This window comes from Dreissena polymorpha, chromosome 2 (genome assembly GCF_020536995.1).
Source record: "Dreissena polymorpha isolate Duluth1 chromosome 2, UMN_Dpol_1.0, whole genome shotgun sequence".
Taxonomy (NCBI): Eukaryota; Metazoa; Mollusca; class Bivalvia; order Myida; family Dreissenidae; genus Dreissena; species Dreissena polymorpha.
Window position 1 is genome coordinate 3,964,984 of NC_068356.1, and position 24,477 is coordinate 3,989,460.

At 33.9% G+C, this 24,477-nt stretch overlaps 1 protein-coding gene across 1 annotated transcript; it reads left to right on the top strand.

Moving 5' to 3' along the window:
- The first annotated feature begins 3,370 nt into the window (after positions 1–3,370).
- On the top strand, positions 3,371–22,942 carry LOC127865656 (protein transport protein Sec61 subunit alpha). Its single transcript, XM_052405563.1, has 12 exons — positions 3,371–3,538; positions 5,924–5,991; positions 6,190–6,334; positions 7,314–7,445; positions 8,161–8,270; positions 9,579–9,732; positions 16,636–16,796; positions 18,398–18,538; positions 18,903–18,959; positions 19,134–19,325; positions 19,712–19,859; positions 21,814–22,942. Exons 1-12 carry the CDS (start codon positions 3,532–3,534, stop codon positions 21,927–21,929), a joined length of 1,431 nt encoding a protein of 476 aa, XP_052261523.1. The 5' UTR covers positions 3,371–3,531; the 3' UTR covers positions 21,930–22,942.
- Positions 22,943–24,477: the final 1,535 nt, after the last annotated feature.

Sequence of the window (24,477 nt, forward strand, 5' to 3'; positions counted from 1 at the left end):
CAATTCATTATAGTTAATTGTGTAAGGGGCAATTATTCGTAATGGTTGTATTATGTTATTTATTTTGACTTTTTTGTTTATTGAAATATGTTTGAAAATGTATATTGCAGATATTTGAAAAGCGTTTAATTGTTAAGCCCTTTCAGTTTAAACCCTCGGGTCTTCCGCGTCAAAAGTAGACGCTTCAACCGCTACGCTTTAGTCTCACAAAAAAATTAGTTTGTACTTGTAAATGTTTGATTGTGAAATTTTGATTTTTTTTAATTGTGGAAATTTAGCTAAAATTGGTATAAAATGCCCAAATGAGATATTTTTACTTTGATCATGTTTCAACAATCTTATCTCAAGCAGTTATATCTAAAAGCATATTTTTCGCGATTTGCAAACTGTTTTGATTGTATTTTTCCCCAATACGTTACGCAGCAGATTTAATCGTATGATAATAACTTAGATTCAAAAAGATATCGATTGTGTCATAAGCAAATAACTATTAAGAATAAACGTTAAAACAGTCACTACTCATTGTAGTGTGACATGAAAGTAGCCCTTAGCACTAAAAGATGCTGATTTGTGTAGATATGTTTGACAGGTTTATGATAAATACTAAACATAAATGTCATAAAATAAAGTTGGTTATTCTTTATAAGCGTACATCATTGAGCTGTAAGCGAAATCAATTCTGATTTTGGTCGTGTCATGCGAAAATGGTTCTTATGCCGTTTGCAGCCACCGTAGCTCAAGACCAGTCTGAGCATCCGCGCTGACTGGTCGGGATCTATCATGCCCTGGTTCAACTTTGAAACGTCTGTCTAATAGGGGATGTGAGGGGCGGGTGGAAATATGATCACCCTACTGTAATCTTTACACATTTACCAGCTTTTAAAGGTGAAGACGTATACAATAAAAATATTTTTTATATTTTAAAATATGTACAGGATCGCTGTAATTTACATATTTAACACTCAAAACTAGATAAAAGTGATATTTAATGTAATTATCATTGATACAACTACATGCAATTATAACTTTATCCATTCAATTCGATTTCAATTTCAGTCCGCGCCTAAATTTTGAACATGGTGCCTGTCTGTAAGTGAAATCTTTATACGTTATCGATACATGATACTATATAAATCGTTGGATGACTTTTTCGTAATTAAAACTTCGCAAATTGTGTGCGCGCTGGGAAAAAAATAAATTGAGAGTGTTAATTTACCCACAAAATATCAAATATACAAAATGTTAAACTTCAGATGCGCCAGCTGGACACGGAACATGTGCCCCTTTATATATGATAAGGAACACATATCCAAACAGACAACACACACAAATACGCATCAAATTGGGATCATCGCCTATGAACGGTCAATGCAAAGCATCTGTTAACATCCGACATTTCAAGAGTTTACGTTACTAATTAAGTTCAGTTTTTAACCGCATCACATATGCGCTAAATATGTACAGTTTCAATAAATGTGAGACAAATGAGATTAAGCGCTCATAAGAATTACACGCACATTACTCTGTAACTTATATAAACGTGTTTACCGTGTGATAACAATTATCTCAGGGGTCTACACCAAGCTCTGAATTGGAAGTCAATAGCTGTCTGAAATTGTTTACCTTTCCAATTTTACCTTTAGGTTACTTTTCTTTTTTTATTCTATTCAACAATATGTCTGCTTACATATTGATACGAATATTAAATAAATGGCGTTACCTAATTTCGCAATAAATGCGCGTAAAACAAAAGCAAAAAAAAACACAACTATTTTTGCAAATTTGTTCAGTCAATCATAATACTGAGCATTTATAAACCAAACGCAAATGTACGAAAAAACAACAACACAAAAACATTTCGTGTAAAAATAATTTCTATTAGATATTTAAAATACCTCATGATCATAAGAACTTACGGTATTACCCCATGGACTTTTTACGAAACGTGCATTGAGTGTAATTGATATTCTATATACATGTCAAAGATTAAGTTTGCACGAACACATGCATCACTGTTGAGTGAGAAGATGGTCGAAACGTACCCTAGCGTAACAAAGTGCAGTTACTCAGTAGTCTAAACGCACACAGTTGTGCTTAAATTTTACACAACAAGTTTATTGAATAAAACTGAAACAACATAATTTTTCGACGATTTTTTTAATCTTAAAAAAAAAACAGACAATAAGTATATAATGGTAATGAAGCATGTAATCAGTTTACAGTATATATTGATCCACTTAAAATGAAATCTACAAGTACTCAAAAGACATAGCCTGAAAATGCAAAGACAGATTTCGCAACAACAGAACTGATGAAACATCCTGAAAGTTCAAAAACTTTTCGTCAGATATACTCCGTTCAGTACATATACAAAGGGCCTCTAACAATTCTTAATTACGAAAAAATACATAATAAAGGGACAAAGCTACATGTAAAAACAAACAACACGACATAAGAACGAATTTGCTGGATTTTTTCTTGTCGAATAAGTTAGTTTGAGTAGAATTTCTCTCCGTGCACGTGTAGTTAATACTTCAAGTGCCAACACAATCACACCTCAGAGAAGATTGGGGGGGGGGGGGTAACTTCCCAACTGTTAGGGTAGGGGTGTCCCGCAGAGACTTCCGAAATGTGACCCATTTTTATACCGGAACTCTGATAAAGTAGACCCATTTTGATACAAGTTATTTTGAAAAACTGGACCCCTTTCAATACTAGAATTTGATTAAGTTGACACATTTTATACAAGAATTTCAATTTTTATCATATAAATACAGTATACTTATTGAATTTGCTATTATGTTTATTTGTACCCATTTTGATACTGATACTTATAAATCTATATGCATTTATATGCAAGCAAATTTCAGATTGCAATACCCATATCTATACTTAGATGCTCAAAACCATACCAATAACTATAATTTTACTCGTAAAACACACCCCATATTTTCGGCACATCCCTATATACCCGTATATAGGAAGTTACCCCCCCCCCCCCCCCCGGGATGCTGCCGTATTGTTAAATGCAGCATTAGCAAACGTATTATCCTTCATTACAAAGACGCTTTTGTGTAAAAATTATAATACTCTTTTGACAAAAAATATGTATAACAAGATCGAGCGGAAACTTGTTTACCATTTGGTTACGTTTTGACCGAAAAGTCTCGGTACGTTTTTGTCCGGGTACGTCTTGAAGATAACTCTGTGTGTGCAGCCTTTCTACTTGGTTGTATGTAACCGTTGAGTTGTCAATTTTACTTTTGTTTATTTTATTTAAAACGAGTAACGTAATGAAAATTTAATAATTAATGTAGTATATTGATTCAAGAGAAGTTATAAAAAATATTTTTCATCGAAACATAAAATAATTAATTCAAAAGTTAAATGTGGCTACACGTCCACTGATCACGTGATCGTTCCTTCAAAACCTGCACTTCCGTCTGTACACAGGCATTAAACACACGCAGAAATTTTGTTATTTTCTGCTGAATCTGATACGTGAAGGAGTGTGATTACCCAGCAAACGAAATGGGGAGTATGTATTTCTTTTGATTACATCAATTTATAAAGTAAAGTCTATCTTACTATTTGCAAAAATTAAACTAAGTTGTTAGCCGGCTGCCACGTCGGCCGTTGACATAGCGTTAACGTGGGTGGAGAATGACGTTAAAAGAAAAGTTTCTGGGTTTTCTGATGTATTTTGATTCAAAGAAATAGCTATAGGTTATATTTGATGACTTTTAATGAAACAATTTTATCAAATCAGCATTTATTTAATGATCTCGCATGATCATTATTTTCAATTGATTCATTTGTTTCCTTTAGTTTAACTGTATTCTATTGGCATAGAAATTGAATAATTAGGTGATATTAACTCTGTTCATGTGTCTTTTTGTGGTGTGTAAAAAAAAAATTGTTCTCATAGTCAAAAGAACATTCTGTTCAATTATTTATTAAAACACTCTTAATTCTGACAGCGTGGATGCGGACCAGCGAAATTCATTATCTTGTGTAGTTCTGGCTACCATAACTTTAAATGTCGCTTTTTATGATTTTTGACTAGCGCGACTTTATAGTTATGGACCAACCCCATTAGGAAAGTCAACCAGAAATTCCCGAAAAGTTGACAGTCAACAAAGACCGGTCCAAAACTGCTTTTTAATGCAGTTATTGGCCCGAATCAACCACTTGATCGGAAAGATTGACATTTTTCACATTTTACTGATATATTCTTTCACAAAATACTATCTTAAACATTTAAAATTTATCTATTCTGCTCTTACATACCGAGAAAAACAGCGATGTGACAGACTTTCTTGAAATGCGAATCTCCCGAGATTTCACGGTCATATGACGTTATTTCTATTTTTAGTTTCTATTTTTAGTAACATACCATGTGCTCAAGTGTTTTCAGAATGACATTTCCCGGTATTTTAGATTATTCTGGCTTGTTTTGTAAGAAAATTGTAGTGTAAATACAAACTCAAAGTAAATATTATTTAAAACTACCTGACTCACACTCTGAAATCAGTCTTAAAATCCACCAGACGTAAGTTAATCACAAATAATATATTTCAGAAAACGAAAGTAATGTTTACAATTTCAGCATAAAATGTCAAGGTCGATCCGAATGAAAACTCGTCACGTGACAAAGCGACAATGGCGTCAAAATTGTGAATTTCAGACTGATGAGAGTTATTTTCATCTATTGTTAGATGCATTTGAAACATTTGAACCTTAAAATATTCCTCGATGCAGTAATTTATATTCATTCACCAATATATGTAGAAATGTATCAAAGAAAATGAGCATTCTTTGATTTATAGCGTGACATAAATATGTTACGACTCTGGTTGACTTTCGATACGGGGTTGGCTTCAGCGTACAGGTATGTCATAACTATATAAACTGTACGCTGAAGTTTCTTTAGCTATATCTTGTGGTGCTGGTGATATTTCACCAGTGATCAGGTACTGTAACTGCAGAGCTCCAGATAAAAATTTGGTCAAATTCTTATTTACTCCCTATTAAAAAAATAATCTTATTTTACCCCCTATTTATAAAATTAATTCTTAACAATATATTACCAAATAATTTTGAGTGCTTTAGATTCGCAGTCATTTACACAAGAGCCTTTAAGTTCATCAATTATTGACGAAGCCATGCTTTGGGTATTTGACTCAAATTGAAAAAATGCATGCAGCGAGGACTTTTGACACTGAAATGGCCTTTTTGCCTTCCACGCTTCAATACACCGCTTTAGTTGGTAATTTAGATTTTTTCTGTAAAACGGTCACTCACACTTTGGCTTTATATAGGTCATGATGGTCTTTTTGGTCGCCGATTAAGTCATATCAAAAACTATATTTTACATTTAATTTTAATGGCATCTTGAATAGGTATGCAATATATTACTTGTGTATAAAAATTACGATAAGTGTAATTAAAAAGGTACAATAAACAGTAATGACTCGCCTGCAAATCTAGGAGATCAGAATCGAGACTGTTTGGCCTTTCGACCGTTCTTAGGTGTGGCTCTTCCTCACAGAAAACGCTTGAGTGGCGTTGATTTAAAGTTGTAGTTTTAATTAAGCGCCTAGACGAGCCAGAACCGGGATGAAATGTTTACCATACATAATTTGCTACTGGAAGTTTTACGCACGTTCGGAAATTGCGATTTCGTGTTTTATTTTTTCAATGCGTAACTTTACGCAAAGATTTTAAATCTAAATCGTTATTTAAGAAATTTAATTCGTTTTTACGCCTTTACGCATGTTATCTGGAGCACTGCTGTAACTGCATCACAATTCCTGTCAGTGTGTTGTACCAATTTTTGTAAGACTATTCCAATTTTGAAAGAATCCAGCCTATTGGGTGTTCATGTGTTTAATAAAACTATCCTAACATTGTTGTTTTTCAGTTAAATTTTTAGAGTTCATCAAGCCTTTCTGTGCAGTTCTGCCGGAGATTTCAAAACCTGACAGAAAGGTAAAAAACCATTAAAGACTTGATTATTACTTTGGTGTTGAAAATTTACTTATGTGTCCCGGCTTTGTAATAAAGATATTTATATTATATATGTATTTGCACATAATTATTTAAAAACTGTTAAACTTTGCACTGATTGCAACTTGATAAATTATTACATAATAAACAATATTCCATCAAATTTTCACCTTTTTTCAGATCCAGTTTAGAGAGAAAGTGCTATGGACAGCTATAACTTTGTTCATTTTCCTTGTGTGCTGCCAGATCCCACTGTTTGGCATAATGTCATCAGACTCTGCCGATCCATTTTATTGGCAAAGAGTTATTCTTGCATCTAGCAGAGGTATGTACTGGACAAAATATTATATTTATAAAGTAGCTTTAAAAGGTAATAAGGAAAAAACACAACATTCCCAACTGTCATTAGACAAATTCCAAAAAGGTAGGAAATTTGCATCAATTTCGTTCAAGAAATGCATTATCTGATGCAAGTGAACAAATTAAATGAGCACGAACATTTAAGATTATAAGCCAAAAGTCATGCAACCGAATATTTGCACTGGTTTCTGTAATTAATACCAAGCAATTTAAAAGACACATAATTCCCAATCTGAATATTATACGTGAATATTTCTGAATTTCATGGGTTTTTTATGCTATTTTTTCTCCATTGGGTAAAACAATACGCAGCACCATTTGATTAAGAGACAATATACAAGTAACACGTACCTTTAATTAAATAAATAGCCCTACAATTTTCTTGAAATGTCGTGATTTTGTACTGAACAGTTGTCTTATTTATGAAATAAAAAACCAATGAACTGCTGTATAACTTGTCAAGAGAAGTTTTTTATATTTCAAAATGTGGGTGTTCTTTATCAGATTTAGATATTATTGAATAATACGGATGTAAACAATTCTTAGCATACTTACACATTTTTCCATAAACTGTCAAATATAGTACTTCTGCTAAACCATGTTCATCACTGTGAAGTCTTTCTAAGATTGTAGTTGTCTTTGCAGAAGTTGTATAATTATAATTTTATACACTTTACACAAACATTCTGTAAATTTGATGGAATAGAACTACATACCGAGTGTAAAATACCCTGGCTATTTATCACATTTTTTCGGACTAAATTAAATATAATTTTGCCAATATGTTAGCACTATTTGTATCCAAACACTGAATTTCATCACCAAACTAACCTTTTAGTGATACAAATTTTTCAATTTTGACACATTTACGGCTTTAATTTCGCAATTTATCTGTTGGACTATTTACAAAAGCAGTAATAAAACCCCCTGCATTTATCTTTCAGGTACTCTTATGGAGCTTGGTATTTCTCCAATCGTAACATCAGGCCTGATCATGCAACTACTTGCTGGAGCCAAGATCATTGAAGTTGGTGATACCCCTAAGGATAGGGCTCTCTTCAATGGTGCCCAGAAATGTGCGTGTAAATTTTTTTAATATCGTATCAGCGATTTTTTTTGCTCAAATTTACAGCAGATTTTCGGCTGCTTCCCAATCACAAAAATACACGTTTTTTCCCAAAAATCTGACCAAAATTTCCCAAAAAAAGCCCAACTTCCAAAAAAAAAAAATTTTTTTTTTTTTTTTTTTTTTTTTTTTGAAAGAAGTCTCATATAACTTAATTATGAGTTCTTAAATCTAGATCTCAACTTTATTTTTTAAACATCTTACAAAATATATAACTTGAATTTAGTCATTTTTGTTCATAAATCATTCCCAAACTTGCCACTTTTATTGATTAAAAAAAATCCCTATTTGACCAGACTCCTTTTCTAGGAAACTCCTTGAACATGCACTTAAAAACAATATCACTTTGTTACTTATAATCCTTTTTATAATGCTTAATTTTTCCCAATTTCATGGTCTATCGCGCTTTTTTTCCCAATTTCACGGTTTATCGCGCTAATTTTCCCAATTCAAATGGCACAGGCTGTAACAAATTAAAGCAAAAAAATCACTGCGTATATTATTTTTATAAGAAATTTGATAAATTTCATTATTGTTCAATTTCGAAAAAACAAGATAAAAGTTATATTAGAAAACAAGTTACTTAACTATAATTTTTTTTTTACAATGATTGTGATGTCTCATTACTAGCATTATTAAAAGAAAGGTTGGTTGTTTCTTTTCAGTATTTGGTATGGTGATAACAGTGGGACAGGCCATTGTGTATGTGATGACAGGGATGTATGGTGACCCTTCTGACGTTGGAGCTGGTGTCTGTCTTCTTATCATCATTCAGGTAAATATTTGCGTCATATGATATAGGGATGAATGCATGATCCATAGTAGAAAACATGTCATCATATAATGTTTTGTCTTGTACCTTTTTCCCCAATAGAGAATTTGGAATCAGGGGTTTTTTTTAGAGAAAGGGGAAGACGCTGGACGCTGGGTGAAAGGGGAAAAAAAGAGTGCGAAAGAGAGATATTAGGGGAAAAAATAAAAACTGTTCATTTCAATGTCTATAACTCATCAAAAGAGACTTGTCTCTGTCCTTTTTGTTCTTAAACACATTTAACAGGTATTAAAGTCAAAGTCCTTAATAAAGTTGCAGGTGTAGATCTAATAATGGGAAATGTTTTCAACTATATTTTTGTACTGGGGCCGGGGGACGATGTCAATTTTGTGATTTCAATTTCATGATGAATGGGCTGACGATCTTGATTTGCTACAGTATTGGAACGGAAAGGAGCGGCAGCTGCCGATTGTCTACTTTCACTTTCACAATGTTCGATGTTGATCCTGCTGGGTTATAACGGTTTTCGATGATTCTTTCTTAAAAAATGCCTCGATGCGTTCAGTATCTTCCGAGTTCGAATGTTTTATTTTGTTTGTGTAAGAACGCTAATTGTGAGACATTTTTTTCTGTTTTCACGTTTATACCTCGGCTTGCACATAGCCCGGTTGAAAATTCGACTGGTTTCCGGTAATTAATTGACGAAACACCCTTCTCGCGCAAGACCGGTCTCCAGTAAAATAGTCACATGATTATAACGATTAGTTGCCCAGTTTACATGACGTTATTTAAGAGCTATATTAAGAATAACTGGGATTCCCAGATGTTGTGTGTTCGTCTGGAGAGAGAGAGCGCGAATTTGTTGTACATGGTGCAAATTGGATAATTGTCGAATGCCCCAAGGAAAAATAAAAATTTCTTTGAGAGAAAATATTATATTTTGGTGAAAAATGATATTTTTGGTGGGGAAATTGTATTTTAAGGGGAAAAATTCTGGTAGGGGAAGACGCCGAATATCGGCGTCACTTTCTTAGTAAAAAAAAACCCTGGGAATGTACCAACTAATTAAGAATCTCTTGAATCATGCAGCATTTAAAGTGGAGACTCTTTGTAATTGAAGTGTCAAGTTTTAGTTCTGTTGTTGGTTAACACTTTTTTTCTGAAAATTTTAAATGTTATATTATTAGTAAATTTTTGTGGGAAAATATTGGAGTTTTAAACTTTGGTTTTGATCCATTGTGCAGAGGTTTTATGAAATTATCTGCCAAACCATATACATGTAGGCTTGTAGCACCTGTTTCTTGTTCACAGCTGTTTGTTGCGGGTCTCATTGTGTTGCTCCTGGATGAGCTCCTTCAGAAAGGCTATGGTCTGGGTTCGGGTATCTCCCTCTTCATTGCAACCAACATTTGTGAGACTATCGTCTGGAAGGCATTCAGCCCGGCAACTGTCAATACTGGCAGAGGTATGCTCTTTTGCTGGTACATGTATTCATATGCACATCTGGTCAAAACAAACTATTAGTGCTGCAACAATACGCCAAAAACCGTATTGCAATATATTGTCAGTTCAAAAACCCGTATTGCAATATATCGCAATATATTGCTAACTTGTACCAAAATTATAACTTGCCAATTACCCAATAATCCCATAAATTCCAATTTTAAAGCAAATTCTGGTAAATATTTACTATAAATGTGGTCAAGAATAATAAGAAACACAAACATTTGCAAATTTTCTTAAGTATCAAATACATTTTTGCAATTGTTACTATTTAAAGATGTGATGAAATAACGTCCAACCGGGGCGTTTTTCCCACTGAACACGTGTAATTCAGCTGACGTGATGTTCCCGTTTTTATACAACACAAAAAACACCCATACTTTCCATGCGATGTTCTACATGTCTGTATAATCTTCGCGCGCTTTTATTGATAAAGCACTTTTTATTTGACGCTATAATTTTTTATTGTCGCGTTAGCATTCAAATTTGGAAGCGTGTTTCCGAAATTGGGATGATTACAAATAATGCTCAAATCAGAATCGAACGAAACATTTACAGCTGTGCGCAATTAATTCAACGATAATCTGTTCAAAAGCATCGAATGAATGCTCCCATGTAACAATGCTACTCCGTATAATACACTTTTTAGAATGCTTTTTTTACGTAAAAAATAATTTACACTGCTTTTTTGTTGTTTACCTTTTTATCATTATTTCGGATGGCTTTTCTGGACGAAATGTGAATGAATTTTTGTAAAATTTTCGTACCGGTATAATGAAAATCATATCGCAATACAATATGTGGATTGCGTATTGCGATATATACCGATATACCGGTATATTGTTGCAGCCCTACAAACTATACCATGTATGATAATTCGCAAAGAGGGTTTACTCTGACATTATGTTGATAATTCGTTGGCTTCACACCTTCAATGATTTGGCTAAACAAGACCCATTTGTTTAAAACATTTTATAAGCAAAAAAAAAAAGTTAAATGAATAATTTCCAGTTATATGTAGAAAGATATCAGCCACATTTAACAATTTCAGTGTTTTTTTCACCGGTTTTGGAATGGGTCCGGGTCCCTCTGGATTGGGAAAATTCGCAGCGTTTTGACTAAAATTGGGAAATGAGTGTTGTTTTTGTTTTACAGTTTTCAAGATAACATAAACCTTAATGAAATAGATAAAGCAGACTTTATAAAATACCATAAAATTGTCAAAAGCATACCGGTTGAATGGAAAAATAAACTAAAAGAAAACGATATTATTTATACCACACCGCAATACATGCTAAACCAAATAACAGAACATACAAAAGCTTGCAAAATGGTTTATAAATCACTTATACTAAAACACAAACCAGAAATGTTCAATTAATTTGACAAATGGAAAGTATCACTGAATAATCAAAACATTAACCAAAGAACCATCTGATAAAATCTGTTTTGATGACAAAAAGATAGCAAATTATTTTAATGACTTCTTTACCAATGTAGCATCAATGCTTGTTAGCAAACTACCGGCATTCCCAAATGTATTTAAAACCTCATCTAGTATCTTTAAAGAATACTATAGTAACAAGGTTCCATCAGAGAAAAAATTCTATATTAAAACAGTCAGTGAAGAGTATGTTTATAAAGAACTATGTTCATTTAATCCTATGAAAAGTACTGGGTTAGACAACATTCCAGCACGGTTTATTGAGGATGGGGCAATTCTAAAAATACCTATTACCTTTATTATAAATAAATCAATAGTTGATAAAGAAGTTCCAACAGAGCAAAAAGCTGCTAGAGTAAAACCTCTTTTTATGAAAAATATTCAGACTGATGTAGGTAACTATAGACCTGTAAGTATTTTATGTATTGTTAGTAAGGTACTAGAAAGGTGTGTATATAACCAACTTGAATCTTTTTTAGCGAAAAATAATATAATATATCAGTTTCAATCAGGTTTTAGAACAAATTTTTCAACTGAATCATGTTTGGTACATTTAACAGATTTCGTCAAATCACAAACTGCTAAAGGGTTATACACAGGCATGATCATGCTCGATTTACAAAAAGCATTCGACACAGTAGATCACACTATACTGTGTGAAAAACCTAAGACCATGGGGGTTCAATCTGTAGAATGGTTTCACTCATACTTAACTGGGAGAAAGCAAACAATGCATGTAAATGATACTTTTTCAGACTCGGAAACAGTTACATGTGGTGTCCCTCAGGGTAGTATTTTAGGACCTCTTCTTTTTCTATGCTATGTAAATGATATGGAAATAAGTATAAGCAAAGATTGCAAACTACTGTTATATGCTGATGATAGCGCCATAATTTTCACACATCAAGATCCAAATGTCATAAGTAAAAAATTAGGATGTGAATTAGAAAACTGCAATAACTGGCTAGTTGACAACAAGTTGTCTCTTCATATAGGTAAAACAGAATGTATACTTTTTGGAAGTAAGCGGAAAATTAAAAAGATTGAAAATTTCTCAGTCATATGTAATAATCAAACTATAAAGTCTCAAAAATCTGTGAAATATTTAGGTCATGTTCTAGATAACACCCTGTCAGGTAATAAATGTGCAAACAACATCATCAGTAAGGTCAACTCGAGACTTAAGTTCATGTATAGACACCACAGTGTACTGGATATTAGGAAAACCCTCTGTAATTCACTAATTCAATGCATATTTGACTACGCTTGTTCGGCCTGGTATAATAACTTGGGGAAAACTCTTAAGTCTTAATTACAAATTACACAAAACAAGGTTGTGCGATTCATTTTAAATGTTCCACCAAGAACCACACTGACCTGTTCAGATTTTCACAAACCAGGAATATTACAACTTAATGATAGAGTTAAACAACTGAGTCTAAATCATGTACATAAATTTTTTTATGACAAATGTCCAGTGTATATGAAAGAAAACTTTATTACGAAATCTGATGTTAATAGCTACTGCACACGAAAGAGCAAATGTAATTTCTATGTTCCTGTCATAAAATCAGCGACAGCTTCAATTTTTTATTATAATGGTGTTTTAACCTGGAATGCTCTTCCAGAATCTATTCAATGTATAAATAGTCACTTCAAATTCAAAAAAGAAGTCAAAAAACATTTTCTTAACATGTACCTTTAGGGTTTGAGCATGGCAGACGGTGTTGTTTCTTTTAAGTATTTAGATATCCCATGTCTTTGTTAAGTAACAAGTTTATATAATCATGTGCTCGCTCAAATTGTTGAACGCATATATACATTTTGTAAATTTTAGATATGCTAATTAAAGTATAAAATAATTCAATAACCATTAAACATAATATGACTATAGCTAGCTGCTATCTAGTTTATGTGCTGTATGAAGCAAAAATGTAAAGGACCCCTTTGGAAATAAGTCGCAAGACTTTCAAGGGCTTTCCTGGCAGTACATGTCCTTATATCAGACTAAAATAAACTATAAGTAAACAGTCTAATGTAAATGTACCTATAATTGTATACCACATGAAGTCAATTTAATCTGCAGGGGTGGCGAAGTTTCAAAAAACTATACTTGTCCACGGACAACCATTTAGGAAATTTAACTTGTCCGTTTCTAAACTACACTTGTCCGTTAATGTTGATATAAATTATAAACGCATTTATTGATTAATGTAAAATGATAAGGAATAAATCAAAATGAGTATTTTTTGCTTGTTTTAGTTATATTTGTATTTCCATGGTACATTCATTATAGCAGTATGTTATAAACAATATAAAGACGTTCTCAAACTTTTAATCTTGCATTTAGCTAGTGTTATTAAAACATGTGTTTCACATAGGTACATCGTAATCTTAACAAATTAAATTAGTCCAATATGTGGACCTCATCAGTTCCAATCATTTCCGTTAAAGTCGTCTGAAATTATTCTCAAATAACAAAGTAGACCATGTTTTGATTATCTTAGTTCGATACTTATATTTCTGTCTGATTGTGAAACTAAAGAAACCAGCATGTACACTGTCTAACAGTCTGGCCGAATATTGAAAATGCGGCATGCTCCCAGTCTCTAATAGAATAAGGGAGATCGCTGGGCAGGAGAGTGCCCGAATTTTAGCTTGAATGCTCCGCAAATAGCACTGACAATGTAATCGCGTGTCAACATCCGGTTTTGTAAAACTTAATTACCGCTTTAATATAATGTTGTTTTTTTTGTATTCCTCGACCGACTGGTTGTCCACGGACAACTTAATTGAAAAAAATCAGTTGCCCTGACAAGCAAATGTACGACTCGGGCAACTCGGACATTTGATTTCGCCATCCCTGATCTGTGATATTTTTGTGTTCAATGTATGTGATTGTCTTAAGCTGAATTTGGTTTAAACTTCTTTGTGAAAATTGTAAATTTTATTAAGGTATGTAAATGTATCTCAAATTTTTACCTCATTGAGTCAATTTTAATTCTGTGATGCTAAATATATGTGTTTGTTCTAATCTAATTTTGTTTTAAGCATCTGAGAAATTGTATTAAGGTATTGTAAATGTAACACACATGTATACCTCATGATTTCAATTCTACCTTCAACATTATGTGATTTTTAGCTCATCTATTTTTGGGAAAAAAAATATGAGCTATTGTCATCACCTTAGCGGCGGCGTCCAGTTAAGTTTTGCGTTAAGGTCCACTTTTCTCATAAAGTATCAATGCTATTGCATTCAAACTTGGTACACTTACTAACCATCATGAGGGGACTTGGCAGGCAAAGTTAGATAACTCTGGCGTGCATTTTGACAGAATTATGTGCCCTTTTTATACTTAGAAAATTTCGTTAAGTTTTGTGTTTAGGTCCACTTTATTCCTTAAGTATCAGAGCTATTGCTTTCATACTTGCAACACTTACTAACTATCATAAGGGGACTGTGCAGGCAAAGTTATGTAACTCTGACTGGCATTTTTACAGAATAATGTACCCTTTTTATACTTAGAAAATTGAAAATTTGGTTAAGTTTTGTGTTTAGGTCCACTTTATTCCTAAGTATCAAAGCTATTGCTTTCATAATTGCAACACTTACTAACTATCATAAGGGGACTGTGCAGGAAAAGTTATGTTACTCTGACTGGCATCTTGACGGAATTATGGGCCCTTTATACTTAGAAAATTGAAAATTTGGTTAAGTTTTGTGTTTTAGTCCATTTTACCCCTAAAGTATCATAGATTTTGCTTTCATACTTAGAACACTCGCAAACTATTATAAGGGGACAGTAAAGGACAAGTTGCATAACTCTTGTTGTCATTTTTACGGAATTATGGCCCTTTTTTGACTTAGTAACTTTGAATATATGGTTAAATTTTGTGTTTAGATCCACTTTACTTCTAAAGTATCAAGGCTATTGCTTTCAAGCTTCAAATACTTTTATGCTCTCATGAGGGTACTGTACCTGGCAAGTTGAATTTTACCTTGACCTTTGAATGACCTTGACTCTCTAGGTCAAATTATTAAATTTTGCTAAAATTGCCATAACTTCTTTTTTTATGATTAGATTTGATTGATACTTTGCCAAAACAACTCTTATCTGACATACCACAATAGACTTCACCCAAACCATCCCCCACGCCCCCCCCTAAAAATTTTTTTTTTTTTTTTTTTTATAAAGATCATTAATAAATTACCACCACACCCTCACACTGTACCCCCCCCCCATTTTTTTTAAACATGGTTAAAAAACACAAATATTTATTTACATCCCACCCAAGAATACCCCCCCCCCATTACATTGGAAGATAATGTAATAAATGACCACACCCCCACACTATACGCCCCTCTCCACTCCACCCCTCCCTCCTAGGTGATTGAAATTGAGATAGGTCCCTTCACCTTTTAAAAAAAAATATATGAGCGGTCTGCACCCGCAAGGCGGTGCTCTTGTTGTTATATGCACACAGAAACAAATATTCACGTTTTCTGGGATTGTCATCCTATTCAAAAGTTTTGGATGGATATAAAAAATTTATCTACGACAAGTTAGAAAGGTTAGAAAACTTGGAGCTTAATTTTGCAACAATATCATTTTGTAATTTGACCTTAGCTGATGCCAACGCTTTTTTAATACTAGAATTAAACTTGCGGAACTAATCGCAAGAATACAAAATAAACTACATATATTATATTAATTATATTTAATACTCGCTGGGCGCATTTTATGCTCAATTAATGCACCTGCCCTAAAACATCTTTACACATACTCTTACATGTACATAAGTCCACCTACCTTAAAGCAACAAACACCCATTTTTCTTTCTTTTTTTGTATATTAGTTTTATTATCTTTATTGACCTGTTTAAAATTTAATGCTACACCATTTTTGAAAACTTTTTAATAATGTTTGAAACTAATTCAAACATATTCATTCACACCAACCAATGTCTTCATAGATGCAATGTATCACAATTAATATAAAATACTTTGTGAAACATTTTGCTCAATGTATGTATTTCTAGTTATATGTTATATGCAAAATACATGCTTCATCCACACCAATCATAGTCTTTAAAAAATGCTATGTACCATAATGTAGAAAAACATTGTGAAACAAACATACTAATTGTGTGTATATTTACATATTATGTTATATGCAAAGATTAAATGTATTTCTTTTACCAAGGAAATAAAAAATGGAATTTAAAAAAAATGCTTCAAAATTGAGGATACAAGAGTGTCCAGTATTATATTTAAAAGGTTGAACTTATATAGATGGGAGATGAACAAAATATTGAGATCTAAAAAAACGGCCTTCCATTGGGATTTTTTAGCTCCCATTTGGGAAAATGTATACTTTTTTCCATTTTGAACGAAAAATAACTCTGACTTTGTGTTTTCAGGTACTGAGTTTGAAGGAGCAATCATAGCCTTGTTCCACCTGCTGGCCACCAAGCAAGACAAAGTGCGGGGATTGAGAGAGGCTTTCTACAGGCAGAACCTTCCCAATCTCATGAACCTTATGGCTACAGTCTTCGTGTTTGGCGTTGTCATATACTTCCAGGTACACAGCTTACTCATTTTCAAGTTGATGATAAACAGAAAGAAAAGAAATGCTCGAATCACCGATTCATTTTGAATTGATATTACTTTGTTCTGGCTGAAAGCTCACCTTCTTCACAGAGGTCTAAAACAAACTAACAGCCAGTATAATCTTACAGACGAGTTCTCTTCAAAAAGAGATGGACCTGACAATGATGGTTGTCAGATTGTCAGGGACAATCATATAAAAGTTTAGACAAGTAAACTTTTATTCTGATACTGAACGGGACAAGTAAAAAATTTAAGGTCTGCTTTTTGTCTAATGTAATAGCAAAAATCCACTAAATTAGCTGGTAAATTGAAACAAAAATATATGTTGAAATAACAATGATAAAAGCCCGAAGTATATACACACTAGAACATGGTGTTAATAAGAGAGTAAAATTGCATCGTTCAATCCACAACACTGTTGCAGTTAGTTCCTCTCTATTTTATTTGACAACCTCATTTCTGACTTTCAGTTTATTTTAGTCCGATTTTAAGGGAGGCTGTTTTTGGAGAAAACCCGAGCTATTGTCATAGCCAGCTCGTCCGCCGTTGGTGTCGTGCTAAAACCTTAATATTGGCTCTAAAATCAAAGTGCTTCCACCTACAACTTAGAAACTTCATATGTAGATGCACCTTGATGAGTTCTACACGCCACACACATTTATGGGTCACTAGGTCAAAGGTCAAGGTCACTGTGACCTCTAATATCAAACTTTAACATAGGCTCTAAAATCAAAGTGCTTCCACCTACAACTTTGAAACTTCATATGTAGTTGCACCTTAATGAGTTCTACATGCCACACCCATTTTTGGGTCACTAGGTCAAAGGTCAAGGTCACTGTGACCTTTAATATAAAACTTTAACAAAAACCTTAACATTGCCTCTAAAATCAAAGTGCTTCCACCTACAACTTTGAAACTTCATATGTAGATGCACCTTGATGAGTTCTACACGCCACACCCATTTTGGGTCACTAGGTCAAAGGTCAAGGTCACTGACCTAAAAAAAAATATTCTGACAAGCTTTCTCAGCCAAGCGTGGCACCCGTTATGCGGTGCTCTTGTTGTATACATTTTGAACAGTTCACAGTAATTCCAAAGTTCTAGTTAAAAAATTTGTTTATGAATGAATGTGTTTGTTATGTACAATACTTGGCTTTTAAACTCTTGAACTATAAAAATGTAATCTTGTATATATTAAGCTGAGAGTTGACACTATCACTCATTATGTATCATTGCTGATTCATTGGTTTGTTTTAATAACCGTTTTACTAAAAGATTGAATAACATTAAAAAATACATTCTGCTAGTTGTGCTATGGTACAGATTTTTTTTATAAAATGACTGAAAAGTTACATATTATATTAATTTTCAGTCAGGATAAGTAACTTTTTTGTTAGGACAACTAAAATCTTTTGTCACTAGTCTTTCTGGACACATAGATAATGAAGTTAATTTAAGCCCGAAATGATAAAGTAATAATTACAAATTTAAAACGTGTGTGAGCTTTTGACTGTAAAGTGGTGTAAAGGCGTGATAGTGAAACAGATTACAGCATGTTGGTTGTTCTGACAGGGATTCCGTGTGGACCTACCCATCAAGTCAGCGCGCTACCGTGGCCAGTACAGCTCATACCCCATCAAGCTCTTCTACACCTCCAACATACCCATCATCCTGCAGAGTGCCCTTGTCTCAAACCTCTACGTCATCTCTCAGGTATTCACTGCAGCCATCATTGGTTAAAAGGAATTCTTCATCTCTAAGCTGTTACACGTATGATAATTCTTATCAAGGGAGTAATGCATATTACCTTACAATAAGTAATAAAGGTGCAACCTGTCCATTTAAAGTAAAATAAAGTTAAATTTATGGCCAAAGAATCTGTAGTTTTATACTTGAGGTATCGGAATTGAAGCTGCTCATATAGCATGCTTTTAGGTGTGCATTTGGTATATTTATCTTAATGTTTCTATTGTTATATTCAGTTAGTCCTTATTAAGCAAGTTTATGGATTTCCTTTCATGTGTATTTGAATATTTCTTATGTTATTTTTCACATGTATGCCTGTCTGTGATTTTAGATGCTGGCAACCAAATTCCACGGAAATTTCTTCATCAACTTGTTAGGAGTGTGGGCTGTAAGTATTTACCATACATATTAAAAAAAAAATAATCAAGAGGTCATACTATAGAATGTGCTGACTATTATATAAGTTTTTTTGTGAAACTTAATTCAATTACAGACAAAAAGTCCATCACAGACAAAACATTTACACAAATGTGGTTATTTAATGCTATGTCTTTTTTACCAGGATGTAAGCGGTGGTGGGCCAGCCCGTTCGTACCCTGTTGGAGGTCTATGCTACTATCTGTCCCCACCGGAGACCCTTTCTCATGTCGCTGAAGACCCTATTCATGCCTTCCTTTACATCGTGTTCATGCTCGGCTCTTGCGCCTTTTTCTCCAAGACCTGGATTGAAGTGTCTGGCTCAAGTGCCAAGGATGTAAGTATTCTGCCAATTCAGTAGCTTATACCAAGCACACACATTGAAAACCTAGATTTCCCTCGTCTGTACTTAAGTATTAAGCTCAAGTGAAAAGGATGTAAGTATGCTGCATTTCTGTTGGAAAAAATCACAAAAAAGTACCTTACCATATTGTTGTCAGATTCATAACTGAAAAGTTTATAAATTTGCATTAAAAATGAAGATATGCTTTATCGGTAAAAAAACGCTGATATACAATTCTTGCACATCGGTTTTTGGAAGTCCAAAATATATCACCAAAACAACATACACGTAATGATAATTTTACAAGTCTTTGCGTATTTTCAACTTGATTGTTGTTACTGTTCTGTTAAGCTGATGGCTGCATTGTTGCTATGCTACAGGTTGCTAAGCAGCTGAAGGACCAGCAGATGGTGATGCGAGGTCACCGTGACACGTCGATGATCAAGGAGCTCAACAGATACATCCCCACTGCTGCTGCATTCGGTGGTCTCTGTATAGGCGCACTCTCAGTCATGGCCGACTTCATGGGTAGGCACTGCAATAGGTTTCAAGTTAACCCTTTGCATGCTGGGAAATTTGTCGTCTGCTAAAATGTTGTCTGCTGAATATCTAAAATTAGCATTTTCTTCGATTTTTTTCAAAGAATACTATTAGAATAGCAAACAGTTTGGATCCTGATGAGACGCCACGTTCTGTGGCGTCTCATCTGGATCCAAACTGTTTGCAAAGGCTTTCAAAATTCGGTTCCAGCACTGAAAGAGTAAACATGATTTCAACTGAAGTTTTTTTTTGTTACAGCTCCTATTTGTTGGTTAACATTTGTGTTTCTCTCAAGCAAATTTGGGTATTGCCCATTTGATGACTATGATTATAACTGATGGAGTCAAAGACCAAGTATTTACATAAATGTTTGTAAAGCTAAGCCGGGTAATAGTAATAGTTTTTTTTTAGCTCACCTGAGCACAACGTACTCATGGTGAGCTTTTGTGATTGATTTTTGTCTGTTGTGCGGCGTCAACATTTGCCTTGTTAACTCTCTAGAGGCCACATTTATTGTCCAATCTTCATGAAATTCGGCCAGAAGATTGGTTTCAATGATATCTTGGATGAGTTCTAAAATGGTTACATTTGCTTTAAAATTATTGCTGCCAAGGGGCGGGGCATTTTTCCTTTTATGGCTATTTATGGCTATAGTAAAATCTTGTTAACACTCTAGAGGCCACATTTATTGTCTGATCTTCATAAAACTTGGTCAGAAGATTCATCACAATAATATCTTGGATGAGTTCAAAAATGATGCCAGTTGGTTGAAAAACATAGCCGCCAGGGGGCGGGGCATTTTTCTTATATGGCTCTGATAAAAACTTCTTAACACTCTAGAGGCCACATTTATTTTCCGATATCCATGAAAATTTCTCAGAAGATTTGTCCCACTGATATATTGGACGAGTTCAAAAATGGTAACCTTTGCTTTAAAAACATGGCTTCCAAGGGGCGGGGCATTTTTCCAAATATGGCTATAGTAAAATCTTGTTAACACTCTAGAGGCTACATTTATTGCCCAATCTTAATGAAACTTGGTCAGAAGATTCATCCCAATAATATCTTGGATGAGTTCGAAAATGATGCCTGTTGTTTGAAAAACATGGGCGTCAAGGGGCGGGGCATTTTTCATTATATGGCTATATAACGCTATAGTAAAATCTTGTTAACACTCTAGAGGCCACATTTATATTCCCATCTTCATGAAACTTGGTCAGAAGATTCATCCTTATTATATCTTGGACGAGTTCAAAAATGATGCCGGTTGGTTGAAAAACATGGCCACCACGGGAGTGGGGCTATTTTCCTTATATGGCTATAGTAAAACCTTGACTAGAGGTCACATTTATTTTCCGATCATCATGAATTTTGGTCAGAAGATTTGTCCCAATGATATCTTGGAAGAGTTCGAAAATGGTTTTGGTTGTTTTAAAAACATGGCAACATGGGGCGGGGCATTTTAACTTATATGGCTATAGTAAAACCTTGTTAACACTCTAGAGGCCACATTTAGTGTCCAATCTTCATGAAATTTGGTCAGAAGATTCATCCCGATAATATCTTGGACGAGTTCAAAAATGATGCCGGTTGGTTGAAAACATGGCTGCCAGGGGCGGGGCATTATTCCTTATATGGCTATAGTTAAACTTTGTTAACACTCTAGAGGCCACATTTATTTTCCAATCTTCGTGAAACTTGGTCAGAAGATTTGTCCCAATAATATCTTGTTATCTCAGGTCAGCGACTTTGGGCCTTTTAGGCCCTCTTGTTAATGTTTGGGGTTGTTAGCACATGATTTTCAAGAATTTGATCTTTTCTAGTAAAGAAAAGACGTTGCAAGCTTATTTGTTTGACAATTGTTTTTTGGCAAGTCATTTTTAACCATCATAAATTGTTTTATGTGTCCATGAAAGGTAACAGTTGTTATCTGTCCTTTCAGGTGCCATTGGCAGTGGAACTGGTATATTGCTCGCAGTCACTATTATATATCAATACTTCGAGATCTTCGTCAAGGAACAGAGCGAAATGGGAGGAATGAGCACACTGCTTTTCTAAATGATGTCACTTGAAACGTTTAGTTTATTAAAAAATTGCAATTTACGATCAGAGCAAGTCAGTTTTCAGTGATAATCAAGCACCAGTTTTTGTTATGCATGTGTTTACTTCATGAAAAAACTGGTACAGTCTTGTGTGAGGTATTGTACATAGACTATGAAATTGAATAAAGAAAGCAGATTTTATTTATTTCGGAGAAAGGATCCCGTTTAAACTGAATATTGAGGCTGCTGAAAAAAATGGACTAGGTTTTTATCAATTGTTGTAATTATTATTATTGTAGATATTTTATTCATGTCATGCCACCGTTTACATGCATTGTTTACATGGACATTTCAGCATCATTTATTATAGTAAAGTAAAATCTACTGCATTCATCATCATTGTATGGTGTGCGCATTACCTGTCGATAAGTGTTGAGATATCTAACTTATTATTGAAATAGATGACAACTGGAAACACGATGTTAAACAGAGGCAAGCTGACTGTGAAACAGATATCTCAAAGTTGTATCCCTTTTGAAAATATGTACAAGTTTTCTCCCATCTGTTAGTGGTAAATCATTGTCATCATTCCATTTTTTTCCAAGTGCTGAATTAATTATTTACCTATTGTAAAAAAGTTGTGTTATGTTACAACATAACTCACTACCAGTCAACAGTTTTGACTTAAGTCATTGTTCTTACTTTGCCCCGGGGGAACTCCTGTCAGCTGATCTATTAAAACAGGTCGTATTTAAAGGAGCATATTAGGGCTTAATGTGAGGTATTGAGTCCTGTCAATTGTTGGAAAGTGTAAGACATTAAAGAATGATGAAGACCCCGATATGATTCAATGTATCTCATGCTCTCAGATTGTTTTTTGTTTTCACGGATGTAAGTCAATTTTGTTGTAAATCTTACCAAAAGATATAGTTTCCTTATTAATATTGCCAAGGTGAAATGTGGCTCGGACATTTTATATGTTAAGGAAGAAGTGGAAGGAAAAATAAAATATATTTAAATCGTATCAAATTGCTTTTGCTTCTGTCTTTATATGGATTTTTTTAATTGAAATTTTAATATTACTAATCAAGGTTTTATTTCTTAAAACCAAGCTTCCTAAAAACACAGTCGCAGATAGATATTTTATCAGGGGCCTTTTTACGTTGCGATTAATTGTCAAATTTAAAAAAAAAAGATTCGCAAATTTTCGTTGTAGTTCTGATATTTGTGAGGAAACGGTAAAACAGAACATTTACCATGCTCTAAAATATCGATAATATGCATCTTTTGACGATTTATAACCTGAAAATTATAAAGCGTTGCAACGCGAAACGATTGAATAATTTGATTAGTTCTGTTGCTGTCGTTATATTTTGTTATACTTCGAGGATTACTTATATACAGTATAAAATACAGACACTTATTGCATGAGCGCAGATGGCCGAGTGGTCTAAGCGATAGACCTATTCCAGGGGTCAGTGGTTCCAGCCCAGTTGAGGGTTTCTTTTTTTCTTTAATTGTATTCTTGCTTTGTTACTGGAGCTTTTTAGATCCAATGTAGATAATTTAATGACAAACTTCAATATCTGTCAAAATCTGTTAAAAGGCCCCTTTAAACGACGCGATTTTCGTTAACCCTTTCAGCGCTGGATCCGAATTTTAAAGGCCTTTGCAAACAGTTTGGATCCAGATGAGACGCCATAGAAAGGGGCGTCTCATCAGGATCCAAACTGTTTGCTATTCTGATAGTATTCTTTGAAAAAAATCGAAGAAAATGCTAATTTTAGAAATTCAGCAGACGACAAATTTCCCAGCAAAGGGTTAATACTATGGTTTCAGACACGTTTCTGTCCAATAACGTTCACGGAATACTTCATTTCACACTGAATAGAAGACGATGACGTACACTTTGGGTCAGAAGTACATATACGCCAACAGCAAAAAAAAAAAAGATATCACCGCGGTGAAAAAAATTGTCACCGCTGTGACAATTAATTTTGTCACTGCGGTAATAAATGTATCACTGCGGTGATATATTTTTAACTGCGGTGATACTTTGTCTGACCTAAAGATTTTGGTAAGTGCTAAATCAAACTGACCAATGAAATAACGTCTTGCAAAACGGCAAATCGGCGAATATTTTAATTGAAGCTTTATTCGTTGTAACTTAAGAATTGTCACTTTATGTTTATATAATTATAACTTCATAAAGAAATAATAATCTAGGTGACAATTTCAGAAACCTTCTTATTTTCTGGCAATTTTTAAGTTACAACGAATGAAGCTTCGATTAAAAGGTTGACAATAGATTGAGTGCCATAAATTTATTTCGGTCGCGTTCTTAAGTATACGTATTGTTCCGCCGCCGGCCACCCCTGCCGTGGTGGTACGGTAACGGGACAAGGCTCCAATCATATGCACGCAGGTCCGTTGTTGCACAACAACGATATTTAATATTTGCATGGAAGGATGACGAAGTCCGAGTTCCGGTTAAGACATTCATTTATTTTTTTCTATTGGGTTCGCATGGTATTCATATAATGGCATTGTTAATTACATCATAC